Here is a 20,876-nt window from a genome sequence, read left to right as displayed (position 1 = left end):
ACTGAAGCTCCGCCTTTAGACTGTGAAACCTTAAAAGTCTAGGCTTTCCTCTGACACGAACGCTCAGAACTTCAATACAGCGAGTGCAAAATGATGCGTTTTTATTTGATCTCGTGTCTTGTTGTGACGACGCTTGCGTTACCAGCAAAAGAAACTCCAGATGCGAACCTGAACGTATTTCCCACGGAAGATGAAGAGATTCGGAATGTTCCCACCATTTATGAGGGCGGTGAAATATCTCTTGAGGAAAAGTGGGGCCCACCGGAAGGGGAAGACAATACACTGGAAAACGAAGATGTATCAGAGGAGGGGGAGGAAGAAGATCCATTAGAGGGGGGTGATCTCAACACTTATTTCCAACCAGTTTCTCTGCCTACCGACTTTGAGAGTTACGACAGAGATGGTAATGGTTACATTGAACATTTTGAATTTGTAAAAATGTCCGATACTGCAGAAGAAAAGACTTTCAAGTTATTCAGTGATGCAGACACAAATGGTAAGTACTCATAATTTCTTTTGAATAAAGAAAAAGATGAATAGTGTTTAAGAAATACGCTCCATTAAACTTACCATCTAAAAGTAGAACATCTTGAACGTTTTGTGTTATTTGGTAATACCAAAAGGGGCTCGTATGACACAATATTATTTACAGTGACGTTCACCTGCACACTAACAGAACAATAGCAAATTTCAGTGGGAACTACTTTCAACATCTGAAATTTGGTATTGTTCCGTCAGTTTAGATTTAAAAAAAAAATCAATTAAAAGCATGGATCCCCCAAAAAAAAAAGAGATCGCAGTAGATCGGCGGAACATTTGTCGACTTATTGCGCTAAAATTCAGGGTTCGATTTCCTGTGATGGGCAGAGTGCAACTAGACCATTGTGTAATTTTTTACTAAGAAAAAAGCTGGAAATATAACATGCAAATAACTTAAAGTAAGACGTTGCTATAGTTGAAATTTGAAGTTTAATCATTCAGTGACTTAACGCACACAGTGTTAGTCGTATACGAACAATTTGAGCGTATGTTTAAAGTTTATTAATTACTTTTGGCTGTTTACAACGATAAAATAAATAGAGATGTAATATTACGAGTACGTGCATGATTCAGTTGGAAAGCATCATGAGCTTGTTGTGTCTGGCTCATATTTGTGACTGACTGACTCTATATCAAGTTATATAAAGCTTTTATGAATTGTTACAGATATAAGGGCTTAAATTGTGATAAAAGATACTGTATCAAGTAAAACAAAGGCAGTAAGTAGAAATACCAATTTTATAACAAGGTTAATTTTGTTCAAAAATAGTGTTTGTTTCATGTCTTTTTCTCTCCCTAGATGGCTAACGTTTTGAGATACCATTCACAGAAATTTTAAGTAGGGCAAAGACTCAACGATTATTTACCGTTAAATCTGTTTTGCATATGCTTTACTCAACTTGTGTTTAGTTTTTACATGTCTTTCCAACCATTATTTACATACGCAACTATTAGTTTAATAACTTGCTCGGAAGGTTACTTGTCATCGAGTTAAGTGTGTTGGAAGCTTCCTAGTTGTGGAGAAACTGATCATATTAAAACTATATACAATCACGTGGGAACGAGAGAACTCAATGTGATAGTTACAGTGTAGAGCAAAGATAAATGTCAACTGCCAACCAACCTATCAAAGTATGGAACAATAATATTTTTAAAAAGATCACCGAATGTACCACTCCTGTGAAAGATTCCAACACGTGTCTCAAATTTGCGAGTTGAAAAGTTCTAAGAGATTCAAAGTCGTTAAAATTAAACAGCCCTCTGAAACAAAATTAAGCTTTTCGAATGAGATAGAATTGGTTTTATAAAATATTTAGCAAGGCTTAAGTGTTTGTAAAATACTGAAAGAAGGAGAATAGAGGAAACTTTTTCTTTTGTTTCTGACGTGAAACGAAAATATATACGAAATGAAAAGCCGTACTAAGAGTGGGATTTCAAACACAATACTTACAACTGTACAAGATAAAAACTGGGAATTTAAAAATATATACGAAATGAAAAGCCGTACTAAGAGTGGGATTTCACAAACACAATACTTACAACTGTACAAGATAAAAACTGGGAATTTAAAATATATACGAAATGAAAAGAAACCGAACTAAGATTGGGATTTCTAACACAATACTTACAACTGTACAAGATAAAAACTGGGAATTTAAAATATAAACGAAATGAAAAGCCGTACTAAGAGGTGGGATTTCTAACACAATACTTACAACTGTACAAGATAAATAAAAACTGGGAATTTAAAAACCTGCAAACAGGAAGTGTGGAAAAAGGTAAAGAAACAAGGTTCGACATACCATAGGTATTATTTTCTTAAGTTGCAAATACCTATTTTGACCCCATCTTGTCGTTTACAAATATACAAATTGTGTGTCCTATTTGGAATGTGACGTTATAATAAGTACGTTTCTAGTATTTGATGGGGTTTTCATTCGCGACTAAAAATTATTTAAATGCAGTTCTAAGAACTTACGAGCAACAGCAAAAGAGAATAAGTAATAATATATCAATCATACTAAATCTGATGTGTCCAGTGCCTCCGGCTGAAATACAACAAATATAATAGTGGTCGAAACGCTGTTTATATCATAAGCTTCGTGAACAACTGTTCGGAACTAGATTAACTGAGTTGTAATTATTAGCATCTGTATTTAAGTTATTTAAAAGTCAGTATTAGAGTAAGGAGTAATAACACATTGTTATTTATTTATTTTTGACATTGATTATATATTATATTGAATTAGCTTTTAATTTCATTCAGAAGAACTGGTGAACCAGCTTTCTTCTTACAGAGTTAATGAACAGACATACTTTTCGCAGCATCAGATTAACCGGCTCAGCATGGCCAGGCGGCTAAGGCACTCGACTCATAATCCGAGGGTCACGGGTTCGAATCTCCGTCACACCAAACATGCTCGCCCTTTCAGCCGTGAGGAGGTTATAATGTTATGGTCAATCTCTCACTATTCGTTGGTAAAAGAATAGCTCAAGCAATTGGCTGTGGGTGGTGGTGACTAGCTGCCTTCCTTCTAGTCTTACACTGCTAAATTAGGGACGGCTAACGCAGATAGCTTTCGTGTAGCTTTGTGCGAAATTCAAAACAAACCAAACTAAGTCTTTTATGTGGCACTTTGTAAAATGCTTTCTAAACATCCAGAAACACCAAATACACACTCACCAAGATAAAAAGTAACCTCTTTTAAAGAATATCAAAAGATAAGTAAGATAAGATTTTCCACTATCGTAGATTTTCCAACAAAATTCTAAACTTTATTAAATTACTTCACAAAACATCTTTTATCAGACTTTCAAACACATATTCTATAGCTGATGCAAAACTAGTAGGTCTATAATTATGGAATATCTTTTATCATCTTTCTTGAAAAGCGGAATAAAATTACTAATTCCCAATCTTCTAATGAGTGCCCAGTGTTCCCCAGTGGCGCAGCAGCATGTCTGCGGACTTACAAAGCTAAAAACCGGGTTTTGATACCCTTGGTGGGCAGATCACAGATGGCCGATTGTGCAGCTTTGTGGTTATGTTCAAACAAATCTATGTAAACCGGATTCAAAGAACACAAAAAGTCACCTTCACACGTTTTAGAACACTGCAAATCAAATAAACACAACATAACCATATAAAACACCCAAATACTAAATAAAGAAACAAACGCAAAGTTAAAGAAGCCTTACTTATACAACAACTCAAGCCCAAAATAAACCAATACGATAACCGAAGAATGTCGAAACGTTGTTCGCTCCTCCACATAATGTTTTTTCTATCCATACCAGCCGTTTTTACAAATATAATCTTCTTATCCTTAGCCTTCTTCCAAGTCCTTTGGCACAATAAATATTATTTGACCAAAGAGTTTTGTAAGGAATATTGCTTAAATCGTCATTAGTAAAAATTGAAGAAAAAAGAATAATTTAATAGCTCACATATCGCATAATTATCAGATATTAGCCTTGGTATTTTATCCTTCAAAGGCCCTACTTCAATCCTAACATTTTGTTTACCCTTGATGAATTTAAAGAAGTCGTTATTAATATGTTTGTTTACGTTTTCAGACAATATTTTCTTCATACAGTCTTTGCTTCTCGAATTTTCTGTTTGGTTAACTTTCTCGCTTTGTGGTCATTTTATATTTCTTAAATTTCTAATTATTTTCTTTAATTTTATCCTCTATACCCTTTGTGAGTCATCCTGTTGTTTTTTTGTTTTGTGTTTTTATGTACAAACACCTTTATTTTGTATAAAAATAATGCCAATCCTGAATATTTAAGAGTTTATTGAACTTTTTTTCCCGCATTTAATTATTATCTCCAATTAATTCAGATGTCAAATTAATATACGGCAGTTCAATCGTGTCTCATTTCTTTTTTCTTTTTTCTTTGTTTTTGAATTTTGGAACCAAAATCTGTTTTTATCTGTTTGTTTTTTAATTTCACGCAAAGCAACACGAGGCTTATCTGCGCTAGCCGTCCATACTTTAGCAATGTAAAACTAGAGGGAAGGCACCACCCACTGCCAACTAGTTAAGCCTGGACTTGGCATGGCCAGGTGATTAGTGTCGCGGGTTCTGATCCCCGTCACACGAAACGTTCTCGCCTTATGAGCTGTGGGGGCGTTATAAAGTGACGGTCAAACTCATTATTCGTTGGTAAAAGAGTAGCCCAAGATTTGGCGGTGGGTGGTGATGACTAGCTGCCTTCCCTCTAGTCTTACACTATTAAATTAGGGACAACTAGTGCAGGAAGCCCTCGTGCAGCTTTGCGCGAAGTTAAAAAACAAACAATATTTTAGCCTTACGACATATTTAAAATAAACTTATACTGTGGCTTTGTCACACACTTCCAACAAAGGAACAAGGCGTGTGAAATTTACTAGATGTTCGTGTGACAACAGCGTTTATTTTACTTAGCAATAAGTTTCACACGTTAGTTTTTTTACTGCCACGTTCATAGATAAATAGCTCGACCACGACAGCCCTGAGTTTATTTTTTTTTATACATAAGAATATATGGTGTTATATAATTATTTATATCTCATTTATTAGTTGTCATGTTAGCATAAATGTTTTGGAGATAGTAACTAGAAATATTTCACTTATCTGTAAGAAGTATTAAACAAAGTAACTACTCGAGCATCAGTTTAAAAAAACTTGCAAAACTAATATTTAACATTTTCAATCCGAGGGTTGCGGGCTCGAATCTCTGTCACACCAAACATGCTCGCCTTTTCAGCCATGGGAGCGTTAGAATGTGACGGTCAATCCCATTATTCGTTGGTAAAATAGTAGCCCAAGAGTTGACGGTGGATGGTGATGATTAGTTGCATTCCCTCTATCTAGTCTTACACTGTTAAATTAGGGACGGCTAGCGCGGATAGCCCTTGTATAGCTTTGCGCGAAATTCAAATCAAGACTGAAAAAAAAAGGTTATGTAATGTGTGTCCACTTTCTGGTTTTATGTACCTACCACGTACTCTTGACGATTTGATAGCTGAGTGAGAGGTTAAAATTTAAACGAGCAACAATTTATTATCGACTCATTCTAAGGTCATGGAATACCAAGAAAGATTAGAGACTTATTACAACCGTACTCTTGCTGTTAATTAATTAAACCTGGGACATCACCATGCGGGTGCTCAATTTGTCTCAGGCACTTTTCACTATGTACTTCATTCTGAATATATTCCATTTATTCTTTTAACGTTGTGGAATTCTCAAAGTGTTTAAATATGCGTTTAGAAATATGTATATAGTATAAACATTTTGGTTGAATACATTATTAACGACAGAACTTATAACTTTAATATATTATATAGATATACCTGGTAGCTGTTGATAGGCACACAAATCCCGGATCGTTAGTTGCTCAGTCTTATCTACGTATTTACGGGAGGTCTTGTGCTGACGTCAAAAGCAGTTACGTGGGTATATATATATTTTACCCTGCTATACTGGGCATCAACTGCTTACATTCAACTCAGGCGAAAAAAGTATTCAAATAACTTGTTTTCTGACGCTGTAAGTCATCTCAGCGACTTGGATAAAAATATATCGAAAAACTAAAGATTTCTAATCTGTATTTTTCTTTTCAAAGATGTGTATGCCATTGACAACACATAAAGCTTTAACAAATCTTATATGGATTGTGAGAAGGGAATGTCTGGCGTCCAATATGCCGTTTAATGGAACGCGAAATTTTCTGCCATTATGTGCAGGACATCTTTCAAGAGTATCTTGTCGATATGTGGAGCCACAAGACCATCAGTTTGTTTCCTATTGTTACATAGTAACTTAACCGATGATGTGTTAGAAATCATCATCCTTTCACTTTCTCATACATACTTGCGCAGAGACAAAAAACATTGCCCAAAAAAGCAATGATAAGAAATATCCTGTTCGGAGTCAAGATGTGACGTGCCTTCAATATCATGGAGAACATTTTATACATGTCCTACAGAATCGTGGACATAGTTGATGCATGGGAAAATCACAAGAGTCATCCATCAAATAAGCATAATTTTCTGTCCTTCTCTAAACCATTGCTACTGAAACATCATGACAGAATTTCCTATCTTTATGATTATACTATTCCGATATAGATAATCCTCAACGAAGGCGTCTTACATGTTCCCATTGGTGCATTATATATTAGTTTGAAGGTAGTTCATCGGGGATTCCTTTTTAAAATTTTGTGCAAAGCTACACGAGGGCTACCTGCTGCTAGCCGTCCCTAATTTAGCAGTGTAAGACTAGAGGGGAGGCAGCTAGTCATTACCACCCACCGCAACCTCTTGGGATACTCTTTTACCAACGAATAGTGCAATTGACTGTCACATTATAATGCCCCCACGACTGAAAGGGCGAGCATGTTTGGTGTGACGGAGATTCGAACCCGCGACTCTCAGATTACGAGTCGAACGCCTTAACCCACCTGGTCATGCCGGGCCCTGGGCTTCCAAATACAGCCACACTGTTTCAATATGTGAACACTTCACAATAGAAACTGAGATATCTCAAGTTTCATTTGTAAAGAGAGAGCCTCAGGAAGAAAAGCAGATTGTCAGTATCATGTTTCAATACGTGGTTGGCGTTGCTTGCAGGTAGTAAGACATGAAATGCCAGAGTTTATTGTTCCTAATTTTCTCTCCATTTTCTCCCACTTCTTTAAGAGACGTATCGTTTTAAAATTCAAATGTAACAATAAACAATGTAGCCACGTCAACAGTGTAAACAGCTTTAAGGAGCGTTTCCGAATTACACGTATTCCATTTTCAGCAAATCTACGAAAATGCAAAGTGGACAGCCTTTAGAATAATTACTAATGCAAAAATACAAAGAAAAGTGTTAGAAAATTATAAATATTAAAAAATTAAAAAAGAAGAGAGAAATATATATACATATTGTTAACAAGAACATGAATTTCGCTCGAATTGTACGTGAGGTTTTGATTACATCTTTAAATCAAAAAATAGTTTTTAAAAACTGCTATTTTGTCAATAAAGAGTGTCACTTTTGATAAATAAACACAATACACTCTTTATCATCCTAATCCAAACTCTTTTTTTGCCTTGCCAAAAAACCTTTTTCAGAAAACGTTCACTTTTTCTGTTTTTTTCAGTGAGGTTTGAATACTGTGAACAGTAATTATGAGCACAAACATCCGCCCGTAGGGCAGCGTTTCTGTTAGTATGGCCTAATAGTGAGATTTGACTGTCACTTTTACAGTGGCATTCCAAGATGTGGAGCGCGCCTTTGTAACAACAGAACGCGAACCAAAAATCCTAAGGTTCACAGGCCAGAACTAACTACTAAGCCATATCTAGCCTTATGTTTTCTATTAAAACAGCAAATTTGACGGGCAAGTTTCACTCGGAGCGGAGTGAATGGATCAACATTAATGTTAAAAAAATCTTTTTAAGTCCTCTATCAGGGAAACCTCACGATTACAGACTTGGGCAATGAAGTACAAGTTTTTAATTAAAGGTAGTTTATTGTACTTTATATATATAAAACTGTAATACTCTAAGTATAAAAAGCAGTTTATTATATTGAGTAAGAAGGAAGAAAAATCTCTGAGCGATGTTAGTGGAATGAAACCTGAGTCATAAAACATTCACGGATTTAATAGATTATTTGATTTAAATATCAGTCCTCGCATTTCAATTCCTTTTGGACTCAGGTAAATTTTAAACATTGTATAACCTGACACTGTGGAATAGAATTGCTAGTTTCAACTCCTTAAACCCAAGCAGATGCTGAAAGCATCCGGCCGAAAATCCCGATTTACCCGACGGACGGTTACATTGTTCCGTAACATTTGATTGAACACTAATCCATATCATGTTGTTATTTTCAAAATTAAGAAATCTGAAGTTTTATAATATATGATTAGTAGAAAATCATTAAACTAATTCCGGGTTTAAAGGAGTTAATTCTTACTGGCATTATTTATTAAAGTTATAAAATCAATTATCTTATTGTAAAAGTTTAATTATTAAATGAACCAAAGTTGTGTGAACAACTTTAAAATAAGCTGCATAAAGGCTCAGCATGGTCAGGTGGGTTAAGGCGTTCGACTCGTAATCTGAGGGTTGCGAGTTCGAATTCCAGTCACCAAACATGCTCTTTCAATGGGGCGTTCTTATGTGACGGTCAATCCATATTCGTTGGTAAGAGCCAAGATTTGGGGGTAGATGGTGATGACTAGTTGCCGTCCCTCTAGTCACTGCTAAATTAGGGACGGCTAGCGCAGATAGCCCTTGTGTAGCTTTGCGCGAAACCAAAAATAAAACAAACAATTATTTAAATTGACAAAAATTAAATGATTTACATGAAAACGCTTCGGTCGTAGTGTCTCATTTTTTTTAAAAGTTGTAGAAATACATGCAAATAAAATATAATCCACTAGTGCCACCTATCACTAAACAAGAGTAGGAGCACGTGATAAAACAGTTACTCGTGAATATTTTTGTTTTTCTCCACAAAAGAAACCGAACCTCCACCGCCATTTCTCTTTCATAATGTTTTATGTAGGTGTACGATGCATGAAAATAGAAATCGCTCCTGAATTTGAAGGACAAAAAGAATAACGACTATTAGAGCTTTTCCAAGAGTTAGTGATGTTTTGGTTATCTGGCACTTCCTATGTGTAAACATGTAGGTGGATAATTGTACTAAAGTAAACTTCTATTTTCGCAAAAAACAGTTTCACATTTTCTCTTACGGTTATGTAGCCCTGAATTCATTGCTAATACAGAGTGGTGTACGGTTAGAAATCACATCTGTAGTTTTTTTTTAGTTAATTGCTAACACACTGATTGTTCCAGGAATATTACATCTGATTATCGTCAGATGACTCTGTAAGCTTGCGCTGTGCTTTGTTAGTGCTATGGAAACAAAGTTCACAGATGGAAAGCTCGTCATCTCTGGTTTACACATAAACAAATTGGTTACCCAAATACACACATAAATTATCGTATTGATGTAAGAAAAGGCTTTTATTTTTATAACACCATCCATCTCGTTAAGCTTACTCCGTTGATTCATACTCAACTAAAGGTACACTAAATCGCTTTACGTTCCAAAGAACACACGATAGAAATAAGTCTTTACACATGTAGAAGTTAGTAATAGTCTATCAACCATTGATTGGTTTGGTTTGTTTTGAATTTCGCGCAAAGCTACTTGGGGACTATCTGCGTTAGCCGTCCTTAAATTAGGAGGGTAAGACTAGAGAAAAGGCAGCTAGTCATCACCCACACCGCTAACTCTTGGGGTACTTTTAATACCAACAAATAATGGATTGACTGTAACGTTTTAACACCCTCACAGCTGAAAGGGCGAGAATGTTTGATGCGACAAGGATTCGAACCTGCGACCCTCGGATTAAGAGTTGAGTGCCTTAACCATTAATGCCATGCCGGGCCTTTCAAGTTTGATACTTTATAAGCGACACGTTAGACGTTATATATATTTTTTGTAATGACTAAAGCATCAGACAAGTTACAAGATATCAGCAAAACACATCAATTCTATACATTTCGAATTTCGCGCAAAGCTGCCTGCGTTATATCATCTTTAAGTAGAGGGAAAACAACTAGTTTTGAAGTCACGTATATCACAAGACTGAAAATTCTAATAATCACCAAATGATTGATTTGAAAACAAAACAAAATAGTAAACAGTTTACAGTACTTTTATATTCATAATGCATAAACGCTACATCATTTATTGAATGACACCGTCAAAAAACAAGTACGATGCACGGATAGAAAATGATGTTTGTGCTGTCCTTAGGTATTAGTCAACACTATTTAAAATTAATTTGTGGGAAATATGTTGGTGATGTAATAATACACACAACATATCAGTAATTTATAAAATTACCTGCTTATTTGTTTTGGAATTTCGCGCAAAGCTACTCCGAGGGCTATCTGTGCTAGCCGTCCCTAATTTAGCAGTGTAAACTACTAGAGGGGAAGTCAGCTAGTCATCACCACCCACCGCCAACTCTTGGGCTACTCTTTTACCAACGAAAAGTGGGATTGACCGTCACAATATACACCCCCACGGCTGGGAGGGCGAGCATGTTTAGCGCGACGCGGGCGCGAACCCGCGACCCTCGGATTACGAGTCGCACGCCTTACGCGCTAGGCCATGCCGGGCCAAAATACATCGTATTCTGTAGATCCGATAAATAACGAAGTTTTTCGGTTAACTTAGCGCTTTGTCCGACTACCATTATCCTTTGCGACTCGAATATCACATGCTGTTTAGTCATTTAATGCCTTCCACATGTCAAAGATGTATGGGTAATCTTACACACTGAGTTAACGGTACTTGTAAATGAGTCAGCTTTCAAATATGTAAACAGCTATTGAAAATCTGAATTATTATTTTTCCTCACAAGGAGGTAAAAAAAAAACTGGCATAGTTACAAATTGTTAAAAATAAATATTTAATATTATTAAAGTTCTCAGCAGATTTAAATACTAATCTAAGTTTTTATCTTCAGAGGACGGCTTCATATCACCACTTGAATTCCAGCTTGCCCCTTGGAATCTTTTGGGAGAACCTCTTGTTACACCAGGAAACCAATTACATGAAAAAGATTATGAATTTTTCTTACTGGGAGATGATTTCATCGATTCTGCCATCAATGAACCCAATATTCATCCCGTCAAAGTGGCGTACGAAATTGATGATCAAGAAGAAGAACCATCTTCTCTTGATGTAAAGCAAAATTTGGAGGTTCCCTACATGAACAGAGATGATGATCCATATGACCCAAATGAAAAAGACTTTTATCAATTGCATTCAGTTGTTAAAAAAACTGGTTTACAGGCTTTAGAAGATGAAGATGAAGAAAAAAGATCTTCCTCATCTTATGAAAACTACCAGTGGATGAAGTTAAATCCCTTGGAAGGTTACGAGTTTGTAGATGATGAACTGCGTCCTGTAAATGAATAACTCAAGAGGAAACATGTTTCGGAGTTACACTTTTTTTTTTTTTTAAAGGGGAAAAATCATCCTTCCCATTAATATTCAGAAACATATAACAGTACTTAGTTGAATATACCTTATCAAAAGTTGTTTTTTAATTAACCTGATATGAAATGTTACCGAAAAATAGTCCTTTTAATCGTATGTGATAAATTACTGTTTTCTTTACTTGGTACGAGCCTATTTTGCATACGTTTACAATATAAAAGAGATCCATTACTTGAGCTCCTTCAACTAATTACGAAGAGAAAACCATTTGTGTGCTTTAACACATTTTCAAATAATAAAACGTATGCGAATGTCATGGACGTGCTTTCGGGATTTACAGTTCTTGCACTTATGTCTTGGTCCATCCAAACAATTAACTTGTACACAAATAATTATCTTATATATTTGTAAGTGAATTAATATTATACGAACACAAATTACCTTATTATAAAGTAAAACAATATAGTAGAAACTGTCAAATAAATACCACTAGATAATCATCGATATTGTTATATAATTGATTCTTGTATTTTTTCTCTTTTGAATTTTGAGATAACAATAGGAATGGAATATAAAATCTTTGTGTTTCGCCTTTTATATATATGTTCTTCCACATCATTAAAAAAAATAAACTCTATTATATCGAGTTAATACTTTATTTTTACTTCTATATAAAACATAACGTCTTTTCTCGTAGTGTTTGGTTTATCACAGTCAAGCAGGCTATGTTGTGGAGTGAAAGGTGAACAGAGAATAATCAAACATGGGATCTGGTGTACATGTAGGGGTTATGCGCTAAGTACAGGATTGTTCTAGGAATAGCACCACTAAAATAGTATGATCTACCAGCTTAGCACAAAAATGGTGCACCAATAGCACTTCTTGTGATGAATTTATGGTAAAATTCTTTTAAAACAAGAACTTTCACAACTTGGAACGCGTCAACTTCAATCGACAGATTATCACACCTGCTCTAGATTAGAAATGTAGTCACTAATACAGATGGGGGTGGTTCCACATCTGGTACTAAGCAATAATCAACTTAAGATGCTCATTTTATATTTTTATTAGAATCCTGAAGTTCACTCTCTAATTATTTAAAATCTCAGATCTCATCTGTCTAGCGTATACCATCAATCATTTATTGTTCTTATTAAAAATAAACTACCTAATATTCCGGAAACTAAGTTAATCTGTTATTGTATAACATTTCCGCTTGGGCGACAGCTACTCCTATGTAAATAACATTACGTAAGGTCGATAATGGTTGTCTTAAGACTTGGAACCATTTAGAAAAAAATCAGTAGATCTAACATTTATGGTAAAACTCAGGTAAAATTAATTTTTTAAAAATTCCTCTTAATTTATCCATCTCATATTTTAAATCAGAGATGTGTAAAAATATTATTTCACACCAATCTTTGATTTCTCCAAGTACCTGTTCAGGAGGTCTTTTGTTCAATATCAGAAATCGTCAGTTATATTTATTGTGTTCTACTGGAATAAGAGAAACACGGAGTTGGCAATGGCAATTATAGTGATGTTGAAATTCTATTATTACAGCTGAGTTTCCCCAAAGAACTAGATAAGTTAGGTAGGTTTTAAAAATCTATATAAATATAATAGTACTGTCTGTTGTATGTCCATGTAACTACTTTGTAGGGTGAGGATGGAACTTCACCAAATTTAGTATGGCGTTCATTAGAATCCTTGCAGGGAATACATACAGATTTTCAGTTTTGCATTTTGCAGTTTTGATGGGTGGGTGTTTTGAAGTCTTAATTCACCCTCAGTAGTGGATCTCCATCAAATTTGATATGGAGATTCATTCGTCCATGGAGGGATAGGTACAAATTTGTGGTTTCACGTTTTCTTTTGCAATTTTTTTACAATTATATAAACGAGATCAACTTTTCATGTGCTAAGATAACCTTTCAATAATCATGAAATTGCATAACTTCTGTCTAGCTGACAGGTAGTTCAAATAGTTTACAATAAACTTTAACTCTATTTTGTAGGGACTATCACAACTATTTATAAAGATTCATTGTTTGTTATATTGGTCTACAATGAACATACCCCACATTAAAAAACATATTTTACCATGAATACTGTGTAATCTACAATGGAAAACCATCAAGAGTTTCAAACGTGACCTATTGTTAGCATAGTTTTGGCTTTATTGGACTGCTCTTGCCTATTTCAGCCTCTATACTGAGGTCAAAGGGTCTTTTTGTTGGTCAGCAAGGTTCTGTAATACTTTTTCTCTGTGTATTTGTTGTGAAAGTTGATTTTAAAATTTGTATTTTCAAGAAAGACCTTACATTTCTTGATTCACCATCAAGACTGTTAATAAAGACCTCACAATCAACTTGAAAAAAAACAAAACCTAGTTAAACAATGGAAAAGCAAACATGAATTTATTATTCTTACCTCCTGTTAATATTGAGGGAATGTAAAACTAGTTTCAAAGAACTAAAGATATGTAAAGAATACAAAAAACATTTTCCAAGTACTAAAATTATGATTATTAAGAGACTGATAACTGTATGTAACACAAATTTTGTTCCTGGATAGTATGTGTTATTTCTTAATTGCTTATGTTGTAAAAGTACAGAAAATGGCCATTATTCCCTTTAAACTTTGCTTTTGTGACCTTGATAATGAAACTCGGAAACTAAGCTATTTTCTACATAAAAACGGGCAAATTTGCACATTTTCATTTACATAAGGTCTGAATAAAACAACATATGAATCAATATTTACATGTATTTATACTAAAGTTATACAAAAATGTTTAGAAGTGAGTAGTTTTTCGAGATTTGCGAATGTATTGTAAATCACTTTCATGCACCAGCCTCCAAATATAGTCTCCCATCATGTTTTCGTTATATGCTTCCAGGTACACAAAAGCAAAGTTTGAAGAGAAAAATAGGTATTTTGCATTTACTTTAGGCATAATCAATTGGGAAATAACACTTTCTGCCCAGGAACAAGAAAATGTAAACATTTTGTTACATAGTGTTATACCACTAACTTAACCCTAAAAATGGTGGCCATCATCAATTGATGCTGATACCTACACATTCCTGCTGTTTATAGGTTAATAATTGTTGAAGACTTGTATAATAAATATTTAGCTTTTAGGTGTATTAAATCAAATGATAATGGTAATAATTTAATAAATACAGTAAACAAATGTGATTTAATATTCATCCTTCAACAACATGACAAACCCATAATAATTAAGTTACTGACAAAACATTTTGGACTTTATCTTTACAACTTCTAAATTTAGCACCTATATAGATTCTTTTAACCATTTAAACCTTTAATTCTTTGCATATTCTGCTAGAATTACTTTCATAATTTCCTAATAATTAACACCATATTGCACAAAACTTCAATTTTCTTAATTTTGTGGATAATAACATGATTTGGAATAGTTTTCAGGCAAAGAGACACAGATGATATTGTACATTGTCACTGTCCGATGAGAAAATGTGGACTATTGGCCAGACACTGGCAGTGTCCGAATGGGTTTAAGGAGTTTGTTTTTTTAATTTCACTCAAAGACATCCACAATTTAGCAGTGTAAGACTTTAGGGAAAGCAGCTGGTCATCATCACCCACCGACAACTCTTCAGTTACTCTTTACCAATGAATAGTGGGATTGACCATTACATTATAATATTGTCACAGCTGAAAGGGCAAATATGTTTGGTGTGAGGGGGATTGGGAACCTGAGACCCCTAGATTGGAACTGGAATGCACTTACAAATATTAACAGATATCATCTCTGTTTGTACTTTTCTTAATTTATTTTTTAATATTAATGGCAGATATACTAATTTAACTAAACCTAATATAAATTTAATGAGGTGAATTGGGATCTTTACAATTAAATTCTTTATCTATGAAATGCTAAAAAAGAATCAAAATTGTATTTATATACATACATATACATATACACACATACATACACATAGAAACTAAAGACTAATTCAATTATTAAAGAATAATTCATGTTGCAGATAATACATCTAAATATTATGAAAAGAATCTTAATGGATCAAAGAAACAGAACTGTTTATTTGAAACAAAAATCTCTCCCAAATGTACTTATATGAAAACACAAAAGCTAAATCTTAAAACTTTGTTCAATAAACAACAAAAAGTTCCCAGCCTCAACAAGAATACTATCACAAAACTAAAATTACTTTATGATACATCAGGCCAAAAACTTACGAGATAAAAGCAGAAGTTAGGCATAAAAGTTAATTTCAAATTCGTAAAATTACCTCCAAAACACCCTAAGGAAGTGATAAATAATATAAAAGCTCTGAGGCTGCATGATATTTTAACTATCTTGTTTAATTAAAATAATTCCACTGCTCAGTACACAACTAAATCATTATATGGACAACATATTTACCAATGAAGCAACAAACATTAGAATATATGTAATTCAAAGCTCTGACCCTAGCTGTGTTCATATACAGTAAGGCTACCACTGTCCTATTGCTGGCTCAACATAACAAGTAATTTTAATATAGCAGCTAGCTTTCAACACAACTATTACTACGAAATACCGTAGTACTTTTTCTACTGAGACACTGCTCCAATTGAATATACTTTATGAAAGGATCCGGGCAGCCTTAAAATTTTCTGTTGTTTTAATTTTATAAATTTATCTATGAAACTGAAAAGCAGTAATATTTTCTGATGTTACATTAGGAAATTCTAAAATCTGTAACTACACATCCACTCAGGTTTTTTAGGTGATAATTCCTTGTGCAACAGTGTTAGAAGCAAACTAAAATCTTTAATATAAATATTCACTTAGATTTTTTAAGTTCTCAGTCTGTGTATTTCAAAAATTCTCCCACAGTATTTTCAGTTGGTAGAAAATAGATTAAACATACAAGGAATCTTGATACAATGGTAATTTTCTTGATACAATGGTAATTAAAACATGGAATCTTGATACAATGAATTAAAACATGCAAATATCTTGATTAATGGTACATGCAAATATCAAGGAATCTTGATATAATGGTATTAAGACATGCAAGGAATCTTGAATAACATGCAAAGGAATCTTGATATAATGGTATTAAGACAATGGTATTAAGACATTAATAACATGCAAAGAATCTTGATATAATGGTATTAAGACATGCAAGGAATCTTGAATAACATGCAAATATCTTGATATAATGGTATTAAGACATGCAAATATCTTGATATAATGGTATTAAGACATGCAAGGAATCTTGATATAATGGTATTAAGACATGCAAGGAATCTTGATATAATGGTATTAAGACATGCAAGGAATCTTGATATAATGGTATTAAGACATGGAATCTTGATATAATGGTATTAAGACATGCAAGGAATCTTGATATAATGGTATTAAGACATGCAAGGAATCTTGATATAATGGTAATAAGACATGCAAGGAATGATATAATGGTATTAAGACATATAATGGTATTAAGACATGCAAGGAATCTTGATATAATGGTATTAAGACATGCAAGGAATCTTGATATAATGGTATTAAGACATGCAAGGAATCTTGATATAATGGCAAGGAATATATAATGGTATTAAGACATGCAAGGAATCTTGATATAATGGTATTAAGACATGCAAGGAATCTTGATATAATGGTATTAAGACATGCAAGGAATCTTGATATAATGGTATTAAGACATGCAAGGAATCTTGATATAATGGTATTAAGACATGCAAGGAATCTTGATATAATGGTATTAAGACATGCAAGGAATCTTGATATAATGGTATTAAGACATGCAAGGAATCTTGATATAATGGTATTAAGACATGCAAGGAATCTTGATATAATGGTATTAAGACATGCAAGGAATCTTGATATAATGGTATTAAGACATGCAAAGGAATCTTGATATAATGGTATTAAGACATGCTTGATATAATGGTATTAAGACATGCAAGGAATCTTGATATAATGGTATTAAGACATGCAAGAATCTTGATATAATGGTATTAAGACTTGATATAATGGTATTAAGACATGCAAGGAATCTTGATATAATGGTATTAAGACATGCAAGGAATCTTGATATAATGGTATTAAGACATGCTTGATATAATGGTATTAAGACATGCAAGGAATCTTGATATAATGGTATTAAGACATGCAAGGAATCTTGATATAATGGTATTAAGACATGCAAGGAATCTTGATATAATGGTATTAAGACATGCAAGGAATCTTGATATAATGGTATTAAGACATGCAAGGAATCTTGATATAATGGTATTAAGACATGCAAGGAATCTTGATATAATGGTATTAAGACATGCAAGGAATCTTGATATAATGGTATTAAGACATGCAAGGAATCTTGATATAATGGTATTAAGACATGCAAGGAATCTTGATATAATGGTATTAAGACATGCAAGGAATCTTGATATAATGGTATTAAGACATGCAAAGGAATCTTGATATAATGGTATTAAGACATGCAAGGAATCTTGATATAATGGTATTAAGACATGCAAGGAATCTTGATATAATGGTATTAAGACATGCAAGGAATCTTGATATAATGGTATTAAGACATGCAAGGAATTGATATAATGGTATTAAGACATGCAAGGAATCTTGATATAATGGTATTAAGACATGCAAGGAATCTTGATATAATGGTATTAAGACATGCAAGGAATCTTGATATAATGGTATTAAGACATGCAAGGAATCTTGATATAATGGTATATAATGATTAAGACATGCAAGGAATCTTGATATAATGGTATTAAGACATGCAAGGAATCTTGATATAATGGTATTAAGACATGCAAGGAATCTTGATATAATGGTATTAAGACATGCAAGGAATCTTGATATAATGGTATTAAGACATGCAAGGAATCTTGATATAATGGTATTAAGACATGCAAGGAATCTTGATATAATGGTATTAAGACATGCAAGGAATCTTGATATAATGGTATTAAGACATGCAAGGAATCTTGATATAATGGTATTAAGAATCAATCTTGATATAATGGTATTAAGACATGCAAGGAATCTTGATATAATGGTATTAAGACATGCAAGGAATCTTGATATAATGGTATTAAGACATGCAAGGAATCTTGATATAATGGTATTAAGACATGCAAGGAATCTTGATATAATGGTATTAAGACATGCAAGGAATCTTGATATAATGGTATTAAGACATGCAAGGAATCTTGATATAATGGTATTAAGACATGCAAGGAATCTTGATATAATGGTATTAAGACATGCAAGGAATCTTGATATAATGGTATTAAGACATGCAAGGAATCTTGATATAATGGTATTAAGACATATATAATGGTATTAAGACATTCTTGATATAATGGTATTAAGACATGCAAGGAATCTTGATATAATGGTATTAATGGTAAAGACATGCAAGAATCATGACTTGATATAATGGTATTAAGACATGCAGGAATCTTGATATAATGGTATTAAGACATGCATCTTGATATAATATTAAGACATGCAAGGAATCTTGATATAATGATTAAGACATGCAAGGAATCTTGATATAATGGTATTAAGACATGCAAGGAATCTTGATATAATGGTATTAAGACATGCAAGGAATCTTGATATAATGGTATTAAGCAAGGAATCATATAATGGTATTAAGACATGCAAGGAATCTTGATATAATGGTATTATGGGAATATATAATGGTATTAAGACATGCAAGGAATCTTGATATAATGGTATTAAGACATGCAAGGAATCTTGATATAATGGTATTAAGACATGCAAGGAATCTTGATATAATGGTATTAAGACATGCAAGGAATCTTGATATAATGGTATTAAGACATGCAAGGAATCTTGATATAATGGTATTAAGACATGCAAGGAATCTTGATATAATGGTATTAAGACATGCAAGGAATCTTGATATAATGGTATTAAGACATGCAAGGAATCTTGATATAATGGTATTAAGACATGCAAGGAATCTTGATATAATGGTATTAAGACATGCAAGGAATCTTGATATAATGGTATTAAGACATGCAAGGAATCTTGATATAATGGTATTAAGACATGCAAGGAATCTTGATATAATGGTATTAAGACATGCAAGGAATCTTGATATAATGGTATTAAGACATGCAAGGAATCTTGATATAATGGTATTAAGACATGCAAGGAATCTTGATATAATGGTATTAAGACATGCAAGGAATCTTGATATAATGGTATTAAGACATGCAAGGAATCTTGATATAATGGTATTAAGACATGCAAGGAATCTTGATATAATGGTATTAAGACATGCAAGGAATCTTGATATAATGGTATTAAGACATGCAAGGAATCTTGATATAATGGTATTAAGACATGCAAGGAATCTTGATATAATGGTATTAAGACATGCAAGGAATCTTGATATAATGGTATTAAGACATGGAATCTTGAAGGAATCTTGATATAATGGTATTAAGACATGCAAGGAATCTTGATATAATGGTATTAAGACATGCAAGGAATCTTGATATAATGGTATTACAAGGAATCTTGATATAATGGTATTAAGACAGATATAATGGTATTAAGACATGCAAGGAATCTTGATATAATGGTATTAAGACATGCAAGGAATCTTGATATAATGGTATTAAGACATGCAAGGAATCTTGATATAATGGTATTAAGACATGCAAGGAATCTTGATATAATGGTATTAAGACAAAGGAATCTTGATATAATGGTATTAAGACATGCAAGGAATCTTGATATAATGGTATTAAGACATGCAAGGAATCTTGATATAATGGTATTAAGACATGCAAGGAATCTTGATATAATGGTATTAAGACATGCAAGGAATCTTGATATAATGGTATTAAGACATGCAAGGAATCTTGATATAATGGTATTAAGACATGCAAGGAATCTTGATATAATGGTATTAAGACATGCAAGGAATCTTGATATAATGGTATTAAGACATGCAAGGAATCTTGATATAATGGTATTAAGACATGCAAGGAATCTTGATATAATGGTATTAAGACATGCAAGGAATCTTGATATAATGGTATTAAGACATGCAAGGAATCTTGATATAATGGTATTAAGACATGCAAGGAATCTTGATATAATGGTATTAAGACATGCAAGGAATCTTGATATAATGGTATTAAGACATGCAAGGAATCTTGATATAATGGTATTAAGACATGCAAGGAATCTTGATATAATGGTATTAAGACATGCAAGGAATCTTGATATAATGGTAT

General features: G+C 33.2%; 1 protein-coding gene across 1 annotated transcript; it reads left to right on the top strand.

The window, feature by feature from the left end:
• Positions 1 to 18: 18 nt before the first annotated feature.
• LOC143243673 (uncharacterized) lies at positions 19 to 12,200 on the top strand. Its single transcript, XM_076487304.1, has 2 exons — positions 19 to 496; positions 11,074 to 12,200. Exons 1-2 carry the CDS (start codon positions 91 to 93, stop codon positions 11,526 to 11,528), a joined length of 861 nt encoding a protein of 286 aa, XP_076343419.1. The 5' UTR covers positions 19 to 90; the 3' UTR covers positions 11,529 to 12,200.
• Positions 12,201 to 20,876: the final 8,676 nt, after the last annotated feature.

This window comes from Tachypleus tridentatus, unplaced genomic scaffold (assembly GCF_004210375.1).
Source record: "Tachypleus tridentatus isolate NWPU-2018 unplaced genomic scaffold, ASM421037v1 tig00001741_pilon, whole genome shotgun sequence".
In the NCBI taxonomy this organism is placed as follows: domain Eukaryota; kingdom Metazoa; phylum Arthropoda; class Merostomata; order Xiphosura; family Limulidae; genus Tachypleus; species Tachypleus tridentatus.
The sequence above is the reverse complement of the archived record's forward strand: the minus strand, read 5'-3'. Positions and strand labels throughout refer to the sequence as shown.

Excerpts from the sequence above, each read along its gene's own strand:
- LOC143243673 (XM_076487304.1), top strand. The coding sequence starts at position 91 with ATGATGCGTTTTTATTTGATCTCGTGTCTTGTTGTGACGACGCTTGCG. Across the intron at positions 497-11,073 it reads CAGTGATGCAGACACAAATG|AGGACGGCTTCATATCACCA; the intron begins GTAAGTACTCAT and ends TTTTATCTTCAG.